This window comes from Triturus cristatus, chromosome 7, assembly GCF_964204655.1.
Source record: "Triturus cristatus chromosome 7, aTriCri1.1, whole genome shotgun sequence".
Taxonomy (NCBI): Eukaryota; Metazoa; Chordata; class Amphibia; order Caudata; family Salamandridae; genus Triturus; species Triturus cristatus.
This window is the reverse complement of record NC_140590.1, coordinates 1,280,681,195-1,280,700,819: the sequence shown is the minus strand read 5'-3', so window position 1 is coordinate 1,280,700,819 and position 19,625 is coordinate 1,280,681,195. Positions and strand designations below refer to the sequence as shown.

At 51.2% G+C, this 19,625-nt stretch overlaps 1 protein-coding gene across 1 annotated transcript in view; it reads left to right on the top strand.

Moving 5' to 3' along the window:
• The window catches only part of LOC146811840 (mitogen-activated protein kinase 1-like), a 316,827-nt gene that overhangs the window by 49,189 nt on the left and 248,013 nt on the right, over positions 1 to 19,625 (top strand). The window contains exons 2-3 of the mRNA XM_085618832.1: positions 9,683 to 9,865; positions 18,988 to 19,177. Coding sequence (XP_085474958.1) covers positions 9,683 to 9,865; positions 18,988 to 19,177 — 373 coding nt within the window. The remainder of the gene's footprint in view (positions 1 to 9,682; positions 9,866 to 18,987; positions 19,178 to 19,625) is intronic.

Below are 19,625 nucleotides of genomic sequence, written 5' to 3'. Positions count from 1 at the left end.
TGGCTGTTCGAGCAGTAGCGGCCCCCCCCCCCCCCCCCCCCCCCCCCAGCGCCTTGAGACCCTACGGGTATGTAGCGCGCTTTATAAGTGTCACTGATTGATTGATTGATTGATTGATCCCACCCACCCACCCACCTTTTATGGCTTTATCCTACCCACCCACCTTTGTGGCTTGATCCCACCCACCCACCCAGCTTTGTGGCTTGATCCCACCCACCCACCCAGCTTTGTGGCTTGATCCCACCCACCCACCCAGCTTTGTGGCTTGATCCCACCCACCCACCCAGCTTTGTGGCTTGATCCCACCCACCCAGCTTTGTGGCTTGATCCCACCCACCCAGCTTTGTGGCTTGATCCATCCCACCCAGCTTTGTGGCTTGATCCATCCCACCCACCCATCTTCGTGGCTTGATCCCTCCCACCCACCCACCTTTCTTCGTGGCTTGATCCCTCCCTCCCTCCCACCCACCCACCCACCCACCTTTCTTTCTTTGTGGCTTGATCCCTCCCTTCCACCCCCCCTCCTTTCTTCGTGGCTTGATCCCACCCACCCACCTTCTTCGTGGCTTGATCCCACCCACCCACCTTCTTCGTGGCTTGATCCCACCCACCCACCTTAATTCGTGGCTTGATCCCACCCACCCACCTTTCTTCGTGGCTTGATCCCACCCACCCACCTTTCTTCGTGGCTTGATCCCTCCCACCCACCCACCTTTCTTTCTTTGTGGCTTGATCCCTCCCTCCCTCCCAACCCCCTCCTTTCTTTGTGGCTTGATCCCTCCCTCCCAACCCCCTCCTTTCTTTGTGGCTTGATCCCTCCCTCCCAACCCCCCTCCTTTCTTTGTGGCTTGATCCCTCCCTCCCAACCCCCTCCTTTCTTTGTGGCTTGATCCCTCCCTCCCAACCCCCCTCCTTTCTTTGTGGCTTGATCCCTCCCTCCCAACCCCCCTCCTTTCTTTGTGGCTTGATCCCTCCCTCCCAACCCCCCTCCTTTCTTCGTGGCTTGATCCCTCCCACCCACCCAGCTTTGTGGCTTGATCCCACCCACCCAGCTTTGTGGCTTGATCCCACCCACCCAGCTTTGTGGCTTGATCCCACCCACCCAGCTTTGTGGCTTGATCCCACCCACCCAGCTTTGTGGCTTGATCCCACCCACCCAGCTTTGTGGCTTGATCCCACCCACCCAGCTTTGTGGCTTGATCCCACCCACCCAGCTTTGTGGCTTGATCCCACCCACCCAGCTTTGTGGCTTGATCCCACCCACCCAGCTTTGTGGCTTGATCCCACCCACCCAGCTTTGTGGCTTGATCCCACCCACCCAGCTTTGTGGCTTGATCCCACCCACCCAGCTTTGTGGCTTGATCCATCCCACCCACCCAGCTTTGTGGCTTGATCCCTCCCACCCACCCTTCTTCGTGGCTTGATCCCTCCCACCCACCCTTCTTCGTGGCTTGATCCCTCCCTCCCACCCACCCACCCACCCACCTTTCTTTCTTTGTGGCTTGATCCCTCCCTTCCACCCCCCCCTCCTTTCTTCATGGCTTGATCCCACCCACCCACCTTTCTTCGTGGCTTGATCCCACCCACCCACCTTTCTTCGTGGCTTGATCCCACCCACCCACCTTTCTTCGTGGCTTGATCCCACCCACCCACCTTTCTTCGTGGCTTGATCCCTCCCACCCACCCACCTTTCTTTCTTTGTGGCTTGATCCCTCCCTCCCACCCCCCCTCCTTTCTTTGTGGCTTGATCCCTCCCTCCCACCCCCCTCCATTTTGTGTGGCTTGATCCCTCCCTCCCACCCCCCTCCATTTTGTGTGGCTTGATCCCTCCCTCCCTCCCACCCCCTCCTATCTTTGTGGCTTGATCCCTCCCTCCCACCCCCTCCTTTCTTTGTGGCTTGATCCCTCCCTCCCACCCCCCTCCTTTGTTTGTGGCTTGATCCCTCCCACCCTCCCCCCTCCTTTGTTTGTGGCTTGATCCCTCCCACCCTCCCCCTCCTTTCTTTGTGGCTTGATCCCTCCCCCCTCCCATCCTCCTTTCTTTGTGGCTTGATCCCTCCCTCCCACCCATCCTCCTTTCTTTGTGGCTTGATCCCTCCCTCCCACCCATCCTCCTTTCTTTGTGGCTTGATCCCTCCCTCCCACCCATCCTCCTTTCTTTGTGGCTTGATCCCATCCTCCTTTGTTTGTGGCTTGATCCCTCCCTCCCACCCCCCTCCTTTCTTTGTGGCTTGATCCCTCCCTCCCACCCCCCTCCTTTCTTTGTGGCTTGATCCCTCCCCACCCTCCTTTCTTTGTGGCTTGATCCCTCCCCCCCCTCCTTTCTTTGTGGCTTGATCCCTCCCTCCCTCCCAACCCCCCTCCTTTCTTTGTGGCTTGATCCCTCCCTCCCTCCCACCCACCCTCCTTTCTTTGTGGCTTGATCCCTCCCACCCACCCTCCTTTCTTTGTGGCTTGATCCCTCCCTCCCACCCTCCTTTCTTTGTGGCTTGATCCCTCCCACCCCCCCTCCTTTATTTGTGGCTTGATCCCTCCCACCCCCCCTCCTTTATTTGTGGCTTGATCCCTCCCTCCCACCCCCCCTCCTTTCTTTGTGGCTTGATCCCTCCCTCCCACCCCCCCTCCTTTCTTTGTGGCTTGATCCCTCCCTCCCACCCCCCCTCCTTTCTTTGTGGCTTGATCCCTCCCACCCTCCCCCTCCTTTCTTTGTGGCTTGATCCCTCCCTCCCACCCTCCCCCTCCTTTCTTTGTGGCTGGATCCCTCCCTCCCACCCCCCTCCTTTCTTTGTGGCTTGATCCCTCCCTCCCACCCCCCTCCTTTCTTTGTGGCTTGATCCCTCCCTCCCTCCCACCCCCCTCCTTTCTTTGTGGCTTGATCCCTCCCTGCCACCCACCCTCCTTTCTTTGTGGCTTGATCCCTCCCTCCCAACCCCCCTCCTATCTTTGTGGCTTGATCCCTCCCACCCCCCCCTCCTTTCTTTGTGGCTTGATCCCTCCCACCCTCCCCCTCCTTTCTTTGTGGCTTGATCCCTCCCACCCTCCCCCTCCTTTCTTTGTGGCTTGATCCCTCCCACCCTCCCCCTCCTTTCTTTGTGGCTTGATCCCTCCCTCCCACCCTCCCCCTCCTTTCTTTGTGGCTTGATCCCTCCCTCCCACCCTCCCCCTCCTTTCTTTGTGGCTTGATCCCTCCCTCCCACCCTCCCCCTCCTTTCTTGGTGGCTTGATCCCTCCCTCCCACCCTCCCCCTCCTTTCTTGGTGGCTTGATCCCTCCCTCCCTCCCACCCCCCTCCCTCCCTCCCACCCCCCTCCTTTCTTTGTGGCTTGATCCCTCCCTCCCTCCCAACCCCCCTCCTTTCTTTGTGGCTTGATCCCTCCCTCCCACCCCCCTCCATTTTGTGTGGCTTGATCCCTCCCTCCCTCCCACCCCCTCCTATCTTTGTGGCTTGATCCCTCCCTCCCACCCCCTCCTTTCTTTGTGGCTTGATCCCTCCCTCCCACCCCCCTCCTTTGTTTGTGGCTTGATCCCTCCCACCCTCCCCCTCCTTTCTTTGTGGCTTGATCCCTCCCACCCTCCCCCCTCCTTTGTTTGTGGCTTGATCCCTCCCACCCTCCCCCTCCTTTCTTTGTGGCTTGATCCCTCCCACCCTCCCCCTCCTTTCTTTGTGGCTTGATCCCTCCCACCCTCCCCCTCCTTTCTTTGTGGCTTGATCCCTCCCCCCTCCTTTCTTTGTGGCTTGATCCCTCCCTCCCACCCATCCTCCTTTCTTTGTGGCTTGATCCCTCCCTCCCACCCATCCTCCTTTCTTTGTGGCTTGATCCCATCCTCCTTTGTTTGTGGCTTGATCCCTCCCTCCCACCCCCCTCCTTTCTTTGTGGCTTGATCCCTCCCTCCCACCCCCCTCCTTTCTTTGTGGCTTGATCCCTCCCCACCCTCCTTTCTTTGTGGCTTGATCCCTCCCCCCCCTCCTTTCTTTGTGGCTTGATCCCTCCCTCCCTCCCAACCCCCCTCCTTTCTTTGTGGCTTGATCCCCACCCCCCTCCTTTCTTTGTGGCTTGATCCCTCCCTCCCTCCCACTCACCCTCCTTTCTTTGTGGCTTGATCCCTCCCACCCACCCTCCTTTCTTTGTGGCTTGATCCCTCCCTCCCACCCTCCTTTCTTTGTGGCTTGATCCCTCCCACCCCCCCTCCTTTATTTGTGGCTTGATCCCTCCCACCCCCCCTCCTTTCTTTGTGGCTTGATCCCTCCCTCCCACCCCCCTCCTTTCTTTGTGGCTTGATCCCTCCCTCCCACCCCCCCTCCTTTCTTTGTGGCTTGATCCCTCCCACCCTCCCCCTCCTTTCTTTGTGCCTTGATCCCTCCCTCCCACCCTCCCCCTCCTTTCTTTGTGGCTGGATCCCTCCCTCCCACCCCCTCCTTTCTTTGTGGCTGGATCCCTCCCTCCCACCCCCCTCCTTTCTTTGTGGCTTGATCCCTCCCTCCCTCCCACCCCCCTCCTTTCTTTGTGGCTTGATCCCTCCCTGCCACCCACCCTCCTTTCTTTGTGGCTTGATCCCTCCCTCCCAACCCCCCTCCTATCTTTGTGGCTTGATCCCTCCCACCCCCCCCTCCTTTCTTTGTGGCTTGATCCCTCCCACCCTCCCCCTCCTTTCTTTGTGGCTTGATCCCTCCCACCCTCCCCCTCCTTTCTTTGTGGCTTGATCCCTCCCACCCTCCCCCTCCTTTCTTTGTGGCTTGATCCCTCCCACCCTCCCCCTCATTTCTTTGTGGCTTGATCCCTCCCACCCTCCCCCTCCTTTCTTTGTGGCTTGATCCCTCCCCCCTCCTTTCTTTGTGGCTGGATCCCTCCCTCCCACCCCCTCCTTTCTTTGTGGCTGGATCCCTCCCTCCCACCCCCCTCCTTTCTTTGTGGCTTGATCCCTCCCTCCCACCCCCCTCCTTTCTTTGTGGCTTGATCCCCCCTCCTTTCTTTGTGGCTTGATCCCTCCCTCCCACCCCCCTCCTTTTTTTGTGGCTTGATCCCTCCCTCCCTCCCACCCCCCCTCCTTTTTGTGTGGCTTGATCCCTCCCAACCCCCCTCCTTTCTTTTTGGCTTGATCCCTCCCTACCACCTCCCCTCCTTTCTTTGTGGCTTGATCCCTCCCTCCCACCCCCTTCCTTTCTTTGTGGCTTGATCCCTCCCTCCCTCCCACCCCCCTCCTTTCTTTGTGGCTTGATCCCTCCCTCCCTCCCTCCCAACCCCCCTCCTTTCTTTGTGGCTTGATCCCTCCCTCCCTCCCACCCCCCCTCCTTTTTGTGTGGCTTGATCCCTCCCACCCTCCCCCTCCTTTCTTTGTGGCTTGATCCCTCCCACCCTCCCCCTCCTTTCTTTGTGGCTGGATCCCTCCCTCCCACCCCCTCCTTTCTTTGTGGCTGGATCCCTCCCTCCCACCCCCTCCTTTCTTTGTGGCTTGATCCCTCCCTCCCACCCCCCTCCTTTCTTTGTGGCTTGATCCCTCCCTCCCACCCCCCTCCTTTCTTTGTGGCTTGATCCCCCCTCCTTTCTTTGTGGCTTGATCCCTCCCTCCCACCCCCCTCCTTTTTTTGTGGCTTGATCCCTTCCTCCCTCCCTCCCTCCTTTCTTTGTGGCTTGATCCCTCCCTCCCTCCCACCCCCCCTCCTTTTTGTGTGGCTTGATCCCTCCCAACCCCCCTCCTTTCTTTTTGGCTTGATCCCTCCCTACCACCTCCCCTCCTTTCTTTGTGGCTTGATCCCTCCCTCCCACCCCCTTCCTTTCTTTGTGGCTTGATCCCTCCCTCCCTCCCACCCCCCTCCTTTCTTTGTGGCTTGATCCCTCCCTCCCACCCACCCTCCTTTCTTTGTGGCTTGATCCCTCCCTCCCAACCCCGCTCCTATCTTTGTGGCTTGATCCCTCCCTCCCACCCCTCCTTTCTTTGTGGCTTGATCCCTCCCACCCCCCTCCTTTCTTTGTGGCTTGATCCCTCCCACCCCCCTCCTTTCTTTGTGGCTTGATCCCTCCCTCCCACCCCCCTCCTTTGTTTGTGGCTTGATCCCTCCCACCCTCCCCCTCCTTTCTTTGTGGCTTGATCCCTCCCTCCCACCCATCCTCCTTTCTTTGTGGCTTGATCCCTCCCTCCCTCCCACCCATCCTCCTTTCTTTGTGGCTTGATCCCTCCCTCCCACCCATCCTCCTTTCTTTGTGGCTTGATCCCATCCTCCTTTGTTTGTGGCTTGATCCCTCCCTCCCACCCCCCTCCTTTCTTTGTGGCTTGATCCCTCCCTCCCACCCCCCTCCTTTCTTTGTGGCTTGATCCCTCCCCACCCTCCTTTCTTTGTGGCTTGATCCCTTCCTCCCTCCCAACCCCCCTCCTTTCTTTGTGGCTTGATCCCTCCCCCCCCCCCCCTCCTTTCTTTGTGGCTTGATCCCTCCCTCCCTCCCAACCCCCCTCCTTTCTTTGTGGCTTGATCCCTCCCTCCCACCCCCCTCCTTTCTTTGTGGCTTGATCCCTCCCTCCCACCCCCCTCCTTTCTTTGTGGCTTGATCCCTCCCTCCCACCCCCCTCCTTTCTTTGTGGCTTGATCCCTCCCTCCCTCCCACCCCCCTCCTTTCTTTGTGGCTTGATCCCTCCCTCCCTCCCACCCCCCTCCTTTCTTTGTGGCTTGATCCCTCCCTCCCTCCCACCCCCCTCCTTTCTTTGTGGCTTGATCCCTCCCTCCCTCCCTCCCACCCCCCTCCTTACTTTGTGGCTTGATAACCCTCCTTTTTGTGTGGCTTGATCCCTCCCTCCCAACCCCCTCCTTTCTTTGTGGCTTGATCCCTCCCTCCCACCCCCCTCCTTTCTTTGTGGCTTGATCCCTCCCTCCCACCCCCCTCCTTTCTTTGTGGCTTGATCCCTCCCTCCCTCCCTCCCACCCCCCTCCTTTCTTTGTGGCTTGATCCCTGCCCCCCCCTCCTTTCTTTGTGGCTTGATCCCTCCCTCCCAACCCCCCTCCTTTCTTTGTGGCTTGATCCCTCCCTCCCACCCCCCCCTCCTTTCTTTGTGGCTTGATCCCTCCCTCCCACCCCCCCTCCTTTTTGTGTGGCTGGATCCCTCCCTCCCTCCCAACCCCCCTCCTTTCTTTTTGGTTTGATCCCTCCCTATCACCTCCCCTCCTTTCTTTGTGGCTTGATCCCTCCCTCCCACCCCCTTCCTTTCTTTGTGGCTTGATCCCTTCCTCCCTCCCAACCCCCCTCCTTTCTTTGTGGCTTGATCCCTCCCTCCCACCCACCCTCCTTTTTGTGTGGCTTGATCCCTCCCTCCCTCCCAACCCCCTCCTTTCTTTGTGGCTTAATCCCTCCCTCCCAACCCCCCTCCTATCTTTGTGGCTTGATCCCTCCCTCCCACCCCCCTCCTTTCTTTGTGGCTTGATCCCTCCCTCCCACCCCCCTCCTTTCTTTGTGGCTTGATCCCTCCCTCCCACCCCCCTCCTTTCTTTGTGGCTTGATCCCTCCCTCCCACCCCTCTCCTTTCTTTGTGGCTTGATCCCTCCCTCCCACCCCCCTCCTTTCTTTGTGGCTTGATCCCTCCCTCCCTCCCACCCCCCTCCTTTCTTTGTGGCTTGATCCCTCCCTCCCACCCCCCTCCTTTCTTTGTGGCTTGATCTCTCACTCCCACCCCCCTCCTTTGTTTGTGGCTTGATCCCTCCCACCCTCCCCCTCCTTTGTTTGTGGCTTGATCCCTCCCACCCTCCCCCTCCTTTCTTTGTGGCTTGATCCCTCCCACCCTCCCCCTCCTTTCTTTGTGGCTTGATCCCTCCCCCCTCCTTTCTTTGTTGCTTGATCCCTCCCTCTCACCCATCCTCCTTTGTTTGTGGCTTGATCCCTCCCTCCCTCCCACCCCCCCTCCTTTCTTTGTGGCTTGATCCCTCCCTCCCTCCCACCCCCCTCCTTTCTTTGTGGCATGATCCCTCCCCACCCTCCTTTCTTTGTGGCTTGATCCCTTCCTCCCTCCCTCCCACCCCCCCTCCTTTCTTTGTGGCTTGATCCCTCCCTCCCACCCCCCTCCTTTCTTTGTGGCTTGATCCCTCCCCACCCTCCTTACTTTGTGGCTTGATCCCTTCCTCCCTCCCTCCCAACCCCCCTCCTTTCTTTGTGGCTTGATCCCTCCCTCCCTCCCACCCCCTCCTTTCTTTGTGGCTTGATCCCTCACTCCCACCCACCCTCCTTTTTGTGTGGCTTGATCCCTCCCCCCTCCCAACCCCCTCCTTTCTTTGTGGCTTGATCCCTCCCTCCCTCCCACCCACCCTCCTTTCTTTGTGGCTTGATCCGTCCCTCCCTCCCACCCCCCCCTCCTTTCTTTGTGGCTTGATCCCTTCCTCCCTCCCTCCCAACCCCCCTCCTTTCTTTGTGGCTTGATCCCTCCCTCCCCCCCCCTCCTTTCTTTGTGGCTTGATCCCTCCCACCCCCCCTCCTTTCTTTGTGGCTTGATCCCTCCCTCCCTCCCACCCCCCTCCTTTCTTCGTGGCTTGGTCACTCCCAACTGTGCACCATGCCTTTCCTTGTGAGACACCACTCGCTGAGCCGTAGCATTTTTCCCTCACCTGCCTTTCATCCATTGTTTTTTAACCACACCAACCCACCCTAACAAAAAACGGCACTATGATTTGGACGCAACACAAAGTATTTAAATGTACTTCGAACAGGCTGTAAAGAATGATTCATTTTTTTGAATATTTGTTTCATATTCACACTGCCATGTTTACATCGGACACTGTTCTCAAATAAGTTATCATTCAAAGAAACGATATGACTTAAGAAAAAGCACAATAAAAGTTAGATTAAAACAAAAAAATTAACTACTGATTGATTCCTGTCTATTCGAGATACACTTAAAACAGTATATATGAAACATACAGTAGGATTCTGCTGGGCTATTTGCTGAAGGGCAGCAGACGTTTACATTCTTTGTAGTGTACACCTGAAACAGAATACAAGCTATGGACTAAAATTGGGCCATAATTTCAATGCACCAGTCAATCTGTCTATCATGCACGACGGAATTATTAATTATAGTTAAAAGCAGTTTCTCTACACGATTTTCTGTACCTTGCCATCCCTTTTGTATCGTGTTAAAATGTTGGAATAGCTTGACACTAGTGCTGCAGAACGTGGCACATGATTGTCCTTTATTTGCATAAAAAGCTAGGTAATTAGTGTTCCCTTAATGCATAATTTATAGTTCGTTGCTACAAAGATTGGTCTCACTTTGCAGCATAACGTCTGTAGCCCTGGCTGGGTTCTCCTGTATTGTTGGTCTTCATTTGTTTTGCGATGTTGTCCATAAATGTGGTCCTCCATTACCACATGATACTAATGGCTCTGGCCCTACTGTGTAGAAGGGTTTCAAATGCTTGAGATGTTACGGTTTTGCCACTCAGTTTGTTCCTCCATTGCAGCATATCGCGTGGCCCTTGCTGAAATGTTCTATTGGTTTGCTTCACCCACTTTTGCTGCTAGGCTGTTGTTATCCCTGTGGTGGCGAAGATCGGTTCTTCAGGGAGAGAATGACAAATGAAGTGTCATCCATTACCCCAAACTTTGATTTGTTATCCCCGTCCGGCCTACTGAGTTTCTTTACTCCTCTTGCTCTCTGGCTTTAGGAAATGTTCTAACCTTTTCATTCTCTCCTTTCTATCCTTGCAGTTCTGGCTACGACCATGTGAACAAAACTCGCATAGCCATTAAGAAGATCAGCCCTTTTGAGCATCAGACGTACTGCCAGCGAACATTGCGCGAGATCAAAATCCTATTGGGTTTCAAACATGAGAACATCATTGGGATCAATGACATCCTGCGAGCCTCGCACATGGATCAGATGCGGGACGTGTATCCTTTTGTAAAGTTTGCAATTATGAGCTGTGACCAGATGGTTGGGACCTGGTCTAAAGGAAGTCATTTGTGGACATGGATGAGTTTCATCAGTAATGCAATAAGGTCATGTCCCACCTTTGATAGGATACATCTTGTTACAAGTTCTTTTTGTATGATGTGCTACAATTTGTAGTACATCACAGAATGAACTCAAAATGTAATCTTTGGCCTTTGCCCCAATGTTGATCTGTGGCCTAAAGCCTTGTACAGCTACTTTGACCCCTTCAGGATAACCTCTAGCCTACCTTCCCCTCATAAACCATCACGTAATTTGTAAGAATGTAATAACATGCTTAATTTTTTTTATTTTATTTGCAACTTGTTTTATTCACAGAATCCTGAAATCTATTGAAGATTAGCATGATGTTTGCAACCTTTGCTTTAGTCCTTCTGCCAGTTCTGCCTCACCTTTTGGTGTAAATACGACTCTGAGGTACGGAAGGGAAAGACGGAGACTCTAATAAAAAAAAAAAAAAAAAAAAAGCATCATTCAACCTTTGAGACTCCTGTCCTGTTTGGGGAAAACAGGGCCAGCTCCGCATCAAGGAAGAAGCAGTCCCCTCTCCGATCCCATTAGCTCGACCTGCGCTCAGCCTAGGACATTTTCCTCAAATGCTTCCTATGGAGGAAGACCATGACTGGGTGCTTTCGGTGTCACCACTAACCGGGCCTGCACCAAGAATACACTTAGGACCATGAAGCAATGGCCCTGGTGCTGAGCCACAACGCGAAGCGCCGCTTGCTCTTAACACCCTTATGCTGAGGTAGAGTACTACTCCTCCAGGAGTCGACCCCTGAGCAGGCAGAAGGAGCAGCCTCCGGCTACTGCTGCCCTCAGGCTCCTGTTGGCATTGAGCAAACGTTTCAGAGCAGATCAAGCTCCCCACAAAGAATGTTGAGCTGCAATGCTTCTTGACTGCTTCTGCCTGAAGGGCACTGAGCTGCCGATTTATGGAATTTACGCACAGAGCACCTCGCAAACTGAGCCATAAGTCAACTCTGAGATTGGGGTGGGGGAGTCCGAGGCTCCCATCTCAGAGGAATTCTGCTAAGCCACCCCTTTGGAAGCCATGAACCACGCTGCCCCAATTCCCAAGAAACCGAGGATAACCTTTGAGGAGAAGTTAATCTTCAATGCACCAGGACACCTGGTACCAAATAGGCATAAGGACCAGGCAACAAGCCCTCCTCACCAGCCTTTCCATACCCAAATAGGCATAAGGACCAGGCAGCAAGCCCTCCTCACCAGCCTTTCCATACCCAGGCATTCACCACTACTACCACCACCACCACCACTTCCTCCTCCTCTCCACAGCTGTACTCTTCATCCCCTCGACCAGAATCTGCTGAGAGGGTAGTCGATTCCTTTTCCGACCATATGTGGAAGGAGACCCCTGTGATCAGCCTTCTGTGGCAGGGGATGGGAATGGCTGCTGGGACTACTACAATGTTGACTCTATGGACGAACAAGACCTTGAGTTTACCCGGCCAAGCCATCTCTGCCTCTTAGAAAGACCACCAATAATATCGTTATTCAGAACAGCTTGCCACCATACGGTCTTATGAATGTCCTACAGGAGGAGGACAACTTCTGATGGAGACAGTCTCCAAAAATGAACACACTGTCCAAATGCTGCCTATTCTTAAGGGCGTGCTCTAAAGTCAATCCCTTACAACTTTTAAGGCCCAGTAAAGGCTTAGGTGGCAGGCCACTGGTTGAGAACAAATTTAAGGCTTCTCCCACTGACATTTTTAGGTCTCGGCCTGGCATGAGCAGCGCATGTGCTGCTCTCACCATGCTGAGGGCTTTGGAATCAGTACGGATTCCGAAGCTTTCAGAAGCCCCGCCCATCTTTTTAATTCGCTGGAGTCATCCTCCATGGTAAATGCTGGCTCATGATTGAAAAGGAGGCTTCTTAGTCCCTCCTGGTTACCGCCTTGTCCCCTATTGGCCCCACCCACCGGGATTGCATCTTTTACTGGCGGCATGATACTGTGGCCTTTAATTACTGGGTAAGCACTTTTTGTTTTCCCTTCCCTCTGCCTCTCTCCACGAGCAGATGGTGATCTGCAGAGACACAACTACATGAGTTAAAACGTGGTTCCACAGCTCTTTCTCGTATCGCTACATATTGGCGCGTTTATTTTTGCATCGCAGTGAAAGCGCGATGCAGATATAAACAAGCGGCTTTCGTTGGACAGCTTGTATTTTAAAATTTCTGTAATGAGCGTGGCGCCTGCGAGGGACACCACGCTCACTTTATACATAAAATCATCGTTGCGCTGTCTCCATTCTTCTAGGAAGAGCAAGCACCGCACTCACTTTATACATAAAATCAACGTTGTGCGGTCTCCGTTCTTCTAGGAAGCGTTTATAAACAAGCGGCTTTCTTCGTTGGACAGCTTGTTTTTTTAAATTTCATTAATGACCGCGGTGCCCGCTAGGGACACCGCACTCACTTTATAAATAAAATAATCGCCACGCTGTCTCCATTCTTCTAGGAAGCGCAAGCAAAAGAAGTATCTTCGTAATTGCCAAGGCTGTTCTGTAGGCCTACGGCGGATACTTGCCAGGGCACACTCAAATTGTACAACAACTTTTTTTGGGGGGGGGTGCGTAGAGTGAGTAATCAAGAGGAGCATGAATGCAAAATGGCTGCAAGCAGCTGTCCCAATGCCGCATTTCTCCTCTTCGGTCCTATTTTCTTATTATTTTTTTCTACTTATCAAAACCAATCGCTTGTTTATTTACTAGGGTTCCTGTATGCTTTTCTAAAGAGAACACTCCTCCCAAACAGCATCAAGCAGCGATCGCTGTATCCTTTATTTTATTTACTACGGCGACCGTATGCTTTCCTACAGAAAACACCCCTCCCACCTCCCAAACAGCATCAATCTTCCCCAGGGAAGTGGAGAAGAAAAAGTGAAAAAAAAAAAAAAAAAAAAAAAAAGTGGGAGGAGGAAGAATAAAGCGTTTTCAAGTCCTCCCCACTCCAGTGTCAAGGAAGGTGTTGAGCAGGTAGGAGAGGCTTGGATTTTCTGCCGTCTTCCCTTTTTGGAGCCCCACGCTCCCATCCAGCTCCACTCCAGGATCATGGTTCTGTTGCATGCTGAGAGAAGCCCCTCCGGATTTTTGTGGGCCCGTGGGCTATGAAAGTGTTACTTAACAGAGTTGCTTCGCTCCTTTGCTTACTAGCGTGCCATATGCCCTTTAACTTTGGCTGCCCCCCCCCCCCCCCCCCCCCCCCCCCCCCAAGCTCGCGGGACGCCAGCAATCGCAGAATATAATGTCCTACAACACCATTAAGTAGGCAAGGGAAATATTGCAACATTTTCATTTTAATAAGCCGTCGCACCATGCATCTTAATGTACCTTGCTGTCTGCACTCACTTGCGGCTGCATGGCTTTCTCATATCGGGTGCTCGGATTGCAATAATTTCTGGGCCTCACCTGCATGGCCGAGTCCAGATATTGTTTGAAGGGGAGGGGGGCGGGGAGTGGTTGATTGAGTGACTTTTAAAAACATTTTGTTTACCTTTTTTCTCCGTACTGTTCTGCGCACTCAGATCGGCGTGGAATAATTCCAAGATCAACGGTGCACAACCATGCCCAAGTCTTGGTAGCTGTGGGATTGGATGGATGGATGAATGGATGGATGGATGGATGAATGGATGATTACATTGCAATCATTCTAAGCTCGGAATGGTCAGGTCTGAGGGAGATGTGCTGGCTGACACTTGTCTCTGGGGAGTGACACATGCTGTGTAATTGCAGTCTCTGCCTGTCTTCGAGTTCTGCGAAGTGATCAGTGATGAACACGGCATCAGTCCCACAGGCAGCAGACAGCGACCATCCGCGTCTCGAGAGAATCAGTGCCTATTGCAACAAGGCCTCAGGTAACGCAGCCCGATTGCCTTGCGGATCAGTAATTGCTGCTGTCACTCATAGTTATATACCCCCTGCACATATGTTTAATTTAAAGGGCAGATTTGCCTGCGGGTTTTCTGAGGACAAGTCAAGACGTTTAGCTGTCATTCCTCAGTGCAGCAAAGTCAACACAACAAACACAACCGTTTCACGGATCATATTTAGATTTTGTAGCATTTTTTTTTAGCCTATTAAACATTTTTTAAAATCAGGATTTGTGAAGAGCAGCACTGTCACCGCTAGACAGGGCTTTAAGTGGGATGAAAAAACTGGGGGGGGGGGGTGGTCTCAAAGAGGCGTGGTCACTAATTAAGGGTGTGGCTTAAAAACTTAAGGTAAAAATCTGTGTTTAGCATAGTGCACCTCCCGACTTGTATTTTGCTGTTCCTGTCATTGCGTCCAGATATGATACAACAAGTCACATCATACCTACAAGTCAGGACTATTGGCTTTGTCAATGGTTGCTAGTTGCATAAGATAAATAAGCAGCAACTATGGCTTGTATATAATATTGAAAAAGCTTCCACTTAAAGCCCTGGTGACACCACAACAATGTTGCTGCTCCTGGGATCCAAAAAGAGAAGGGAAATCCAGAGAGTAAATGACTCTCTTTAAATGATTTCCCTTCCCCTACAACACTCACTAAGGTAAAGCCATTTTCTTTGCTAATGTTATTGTATAGCAAAGCAAATGGCTTTAACTTAATAAAAGGCGAGACCTATTGCATTTTTAATGCTTGTTACATCAGCGACCAGTCTCTTCGCAACCCTCGCCTCCCCCCCCGATTCCCTGGTGGTCAATACAGCCAGTAAATGACCCCCACCTCAGGTAATGAGAGATGGCCCATAAATGGCGGAACTGCCTTGATGCTGAAAGCAAACATGTAGTGTATGTTACCACATAGTGGTGGATCTACTGTCCAAATTTCATAGATATCACTGGGAGGAAATAGAGTCCCCAGTGTGGCATCTACCTGAGATACTATTTAACAAATAGAGAGTGAGAGTTAGTGGGATACTCCCAGTCCCCCTGGGATATCAATCTGAAACAAACAAAGGAGTAACCCCGTAGAGAGAGGATATCGACGAGAAGGTACCTATGGGAGAGAAAGTAGAATTTCCTTTTCTAAAAAGATCCCTCACTCACCCACCTAGTTGGTGACATGCTTCATCATTGGGGTCCCACCTGAGTAGCCAAATGCCACCCGGGTGTGCTTCAACACCGGATTACAGTGGAGCAGGATTATTCGTCCTTGTTTAACTCACTGAAAGTTTAATATGGAGCAATAACCCAATGGTTAAAAACTTAAGTGGGACTCCAAATTAGGTTAAATTGACCTACGATGGCTACGTCTAAAATAGTGATCGTGGTGGTCTACATGTTTCAACCTGTGCCTGATATTACCAGGTTTTCATCAGGATCTCATATGATGACCCAAGTGGTATGCACATGCTAAGGTGCACCCTACTCTGGGTCATTCGCAATCCGCACCGTGTACTTAGTGTGGCAACCTTCCAGCCTTCTGTGAAAGGAACAATTAGAAACTAGCTTTATTCGTTTCCCATGGACACCGTAGGGAAGGGCGCTGCCCGGGCGGCATGGTTTGACGCAAGACCTATTGCATTGCAAATGCTTGTTTTCGTTGATCTGTTTGGTCGGTTCTCCATTCATTGCCTTTGTATGCAGATTGCTGTCAAGACAATATCGTCTGCCAGCTCAAAACGTGCAGTGCGATGTTTGTATGAGGGTGAGGAAATGTTTAATGGTGTCTGAATGGTTTGGAGATCTGTGTTATCGGTGCGCTGCAGGGTAGGCTTGCTGAGATGGCTTGGTTTTGCCAACTATAGGGCGTTAATGCCATGTTGTGCACGACGGTGGCTTGGTCTGACTGTAGCCCTCTGTTTTAGATGGGATGCTTGTAAGTTCCATTGAAAAGTGTTGCGTTGCTCAATAGGTACCCTTGTGTGTACGTAGGCAGCTGGTTATTATGTAGCAGAAAGGTGTTCAATTATATTGCGAGTTTGCTAATTGAATGCTTCGGTGTTGTTAAACATGTTGGTGACATTTGTAGTTTAGAGACGGGTAATTGTAAACCATTTGTTACGCTTCTAGTGTGCTCATAAATGTTAGAACAGAAGAAGTAAAAGGGAAGTTAGTTAGGCTGGCTGTTAAAAAGAACAGGGGTGGTGGTGTGGCGTGTATTTTTTTTCTATATGCGGGTCACGAGTCCTTTCGAAATGTAAATTAAGTGGCGTGTGCTAGAGGTGTAAGGATTGACAACAGCCACAACCCAGGTATATGTGCATCGGCACCACAGCCAGCTGCGTCTCCCTGACTGATGCTACTTCCTCAGGAGTTGGAACCAGGTCTGGTGCCAGCAGTCCCATGCCTGACTTCTGGGAGCACAGAGGTGTCGGAGTTCGAGTAGCATTCCCCGCGCGCTCTGGGACTCATCTAGTTTAAGGTGGCCTGGACTTGGCTGCCGGACTGTAGGTGGCTGCTGAAATTAAGGCTTTGTGGCTCGATGCGAGAATGCTCTCTTGTTTGGAACAAGTGGAAGGGACACGAGGCGCAGACCCCCGATCATTTCGCTTTAGCACTTAAGATTTGGACTGCACGGGGAGAGCCGTGGAATGGCGTGTGTGCATATTTAGGAGACGTGTGGGGGGGGGATGGGTTGGATTGAGCACACAAGCTTTTTTAATGTGAGAATGAATTAATGAATTAATGAAAGAGTGCAATGTGCCTATGGGAACGGGTATACTACTAAGAGTGAAAGAAAGCTAGAGTGCCTTTACGAGGGCTCACATAAGACCATGTTACAATAGTAATTACCGCACTAATACTGCTCCTCCTTCTCACCAAATTAGAAAACAGTTTTGTTTTTCTGTCTCTGCTTATTTTATGCCTGGGAGATGTGATGGTTGCAGTTGGAAGGCCAAGTCTGAAAACATTATGGTACTTGTTTTAATGGATTTTCTGTTGCTTTGTATTCCGTGTGATAGTAAACGTGTATCCAAGATGTGCTACACGTTCTATTGAGAATCGGAAGAATTCCATATTGAAAATAATATAGTTAAGAACCTGTTTTAATACCCAATAATTGAGTGGAATATGAAGCCAAAAACTGAACCTATTAAACACACCTTTGTGTCCTCCGTGTGCAACCTGCTTACTGCAGGCTCTAATTTGGTCGGTGCTAAATCTGGTATGCGATACCAAAGGGGGTGATGGACGGAGCGCTTGAGCAAATCAATCACTCACCCACAGTCAACTGATCTGGGTTTAAACCATCATCATTCTTTAGCTCACTCCACCATCCCAGTTCAGACATGGCCATGTGCAAATCAGTCTGACCCTGTGCCTCATGGGAACAGTCCAGCCCAAACTGCCATGCCATGTCTTCCCTGGACCGGAAACAAGTATCCTGGGACCGGTTTTCGGTTCATAACCCTCATGACCAGGCTATCTTGAATCCAGTGGCAAAGTGAGCAAGGGACCCACGTCTGGGCATACCCTGCCAACTTAGGCCGAACAAAGCGATGCCCAGATCTCTGTACTGGGGTGAATGTATGACATTGTTCTGCATTCTGTCCAACTGTTGTTTTTAAATCTGTTATGCAGCATAATTTCGGTAATTTCGTTTTTCGCTTGTTAAGTACAATCACTCCGTTCAGCAGTGTTGCATAATTATTGGCAGTGTGCGGCAAACATTTATTTAGTACGAGTGCATGTGAACAACACGAATGTCCAAAATGCAGCACTTGTTTTTTGCGCTGTTTTTTAGCACACAGTGTAGCATAGAAATATATCAATATATTAGAATGATTTGGCGCAAGTGTGACTAGAGCCAGCGCCCTTCAGATAAAACTGTTTTAAAGAGCTGCATTTTCAGTTTTGCTAGAAGGATTTCATCTTTCACCACTGACTCCAGTGATCTCTCTACGTACTAGTGGATTGCTCGATGATCTTCAACTTGATGCTTTCTCCTGCTGAGAGCTCCTACTTCCCACGGAGCTGGAGTAGAGTTGCTTCTGCGTTGCTGACCCCATCAATGGCTGTTTTTCAGTTTACACACACCTTCGCATTCACCATACTTCATATCTTCCAGTCATTTCGCAGCTTGCACCCCCATAGTTGTTTAAAAAAATTATTTAATCTTCATTTTAATGTTGTCACTCTTGTTGTCTGAGACCCTGACTTTCTACCTCGAGGTATTCCTGCCCCAATACAGCCTCCAGTGTACAGTCAGTCACACATGATTGGGGATGGATTGCTACCCACTGCTCCAGTTAGTTGTGGCCTCTCCGTCCATACATTCTAGCCCTAACATATATCCAATGCCATTGCCTCGGTCTGCAATGGTTTGCTGAAACAGCAAGACAGTTTCAGACCTCAACACAGGAGCTTGTGTTGTATGTACCATCTTGTGTCCTTCCATTAGCGGTAGAGATCAAGCCTCTTTTCTGTGTGTTCCACTATATGTCATAATGCAGTCTTTCTCGTTGGGTCGCCTGAAGCATCACCAGTTCCTGCACTCATCACTTCACCTGCCGCAGTCAAATTTTTAATCAATTCAGCTATGTAATGCTTGGAAAGAAGCCCCTGCTGAAGCTCAGTCAAATGCATCCATGCTGCAACAAGGCTGGCCCTGACTCTTCAATTTTGAACGAGTGGCTTGAGTTTATTTGTTTTAGGCATTCTCCTTTTGCAAACTGAAGCAAATGCAGCTAAACCTTTCTGGGGTTGAAGAAAATGCTGGAGTGATTCGGAACTCATCAAACCTATGGTAGAATATAAGCTCCAAAGTCCTCTATGTATGAGAGCTTCTGTCCGGTGGCAAGAACAGCTAGTATTAATGGGTCTTTATTATGTCTGCTTCTATAGGGTGGGACACACTTGGGCTGAGGAGAGATGTAATAATCAAACATATTTGAATACTTGGACTTTATTCCATAGAGAGGGACAGGATAAGGACGATGGACAGTACTTTCAGGTTACTTACCTATTACTTGGAGGGGTTCAGTTACCTTATCTGATTATTAGTGCTGGTGGTGCTTTACATGTGTTTTGTCTGAAGAACATGGGTATCTTCCTTGACATCCCTTGTTGCCTCTCACTCCCTGGGAGTGAGGCATTTGTTTCACAGGTATATTGTGCAAGATCTGATGGAGACTGACTTATACAAGCTCCTAAAAACCCAGCAGCTCAGCAACGACCACATCTGTTATTTCCTCTACCAGATTCTGCGCGGCTTGAAGTACATCCACTCTGCCAATGTGCTGCATCGTGACCTGAAGCCCTCCAACCTGCTTATCAACACCACCTGCGACCTTAAGGTGATTATCTTCATACAGCCTATAACTATTTACAGTGCCATGGGGTGTATTAGTTGAATAAGTCTATGAGAAGAAGCCATCGGTAAGGAATTTTTCTATTTTAGCAGTTTTCCAAACCCACCTTCTTCATCATGATTGGTTATTTGTTGTGACAGTTAGGGACATTAATCCCCATTCTGTAGGTAAGACTTTCCCTGTGTCACCAAATTGATCCCTGGTGGTATGTTGTAATATAGTATATTCACAGTGACTCTGTGGTAATCCGTGCACAGGTTGAAAACATTGATTGCTGCAAGCACCAGAATGCTTGAGAAGGCTGGTAGCTGTGCCAAATAGAGCTCAAGACTTAACCTATTGAGGAATGTGGCAGAACATGCTGTAATTATTTTCCAATGGACATTTACATAATATGGAATTTATCTTGTACAGTTTTGTGATATTGCTCAGA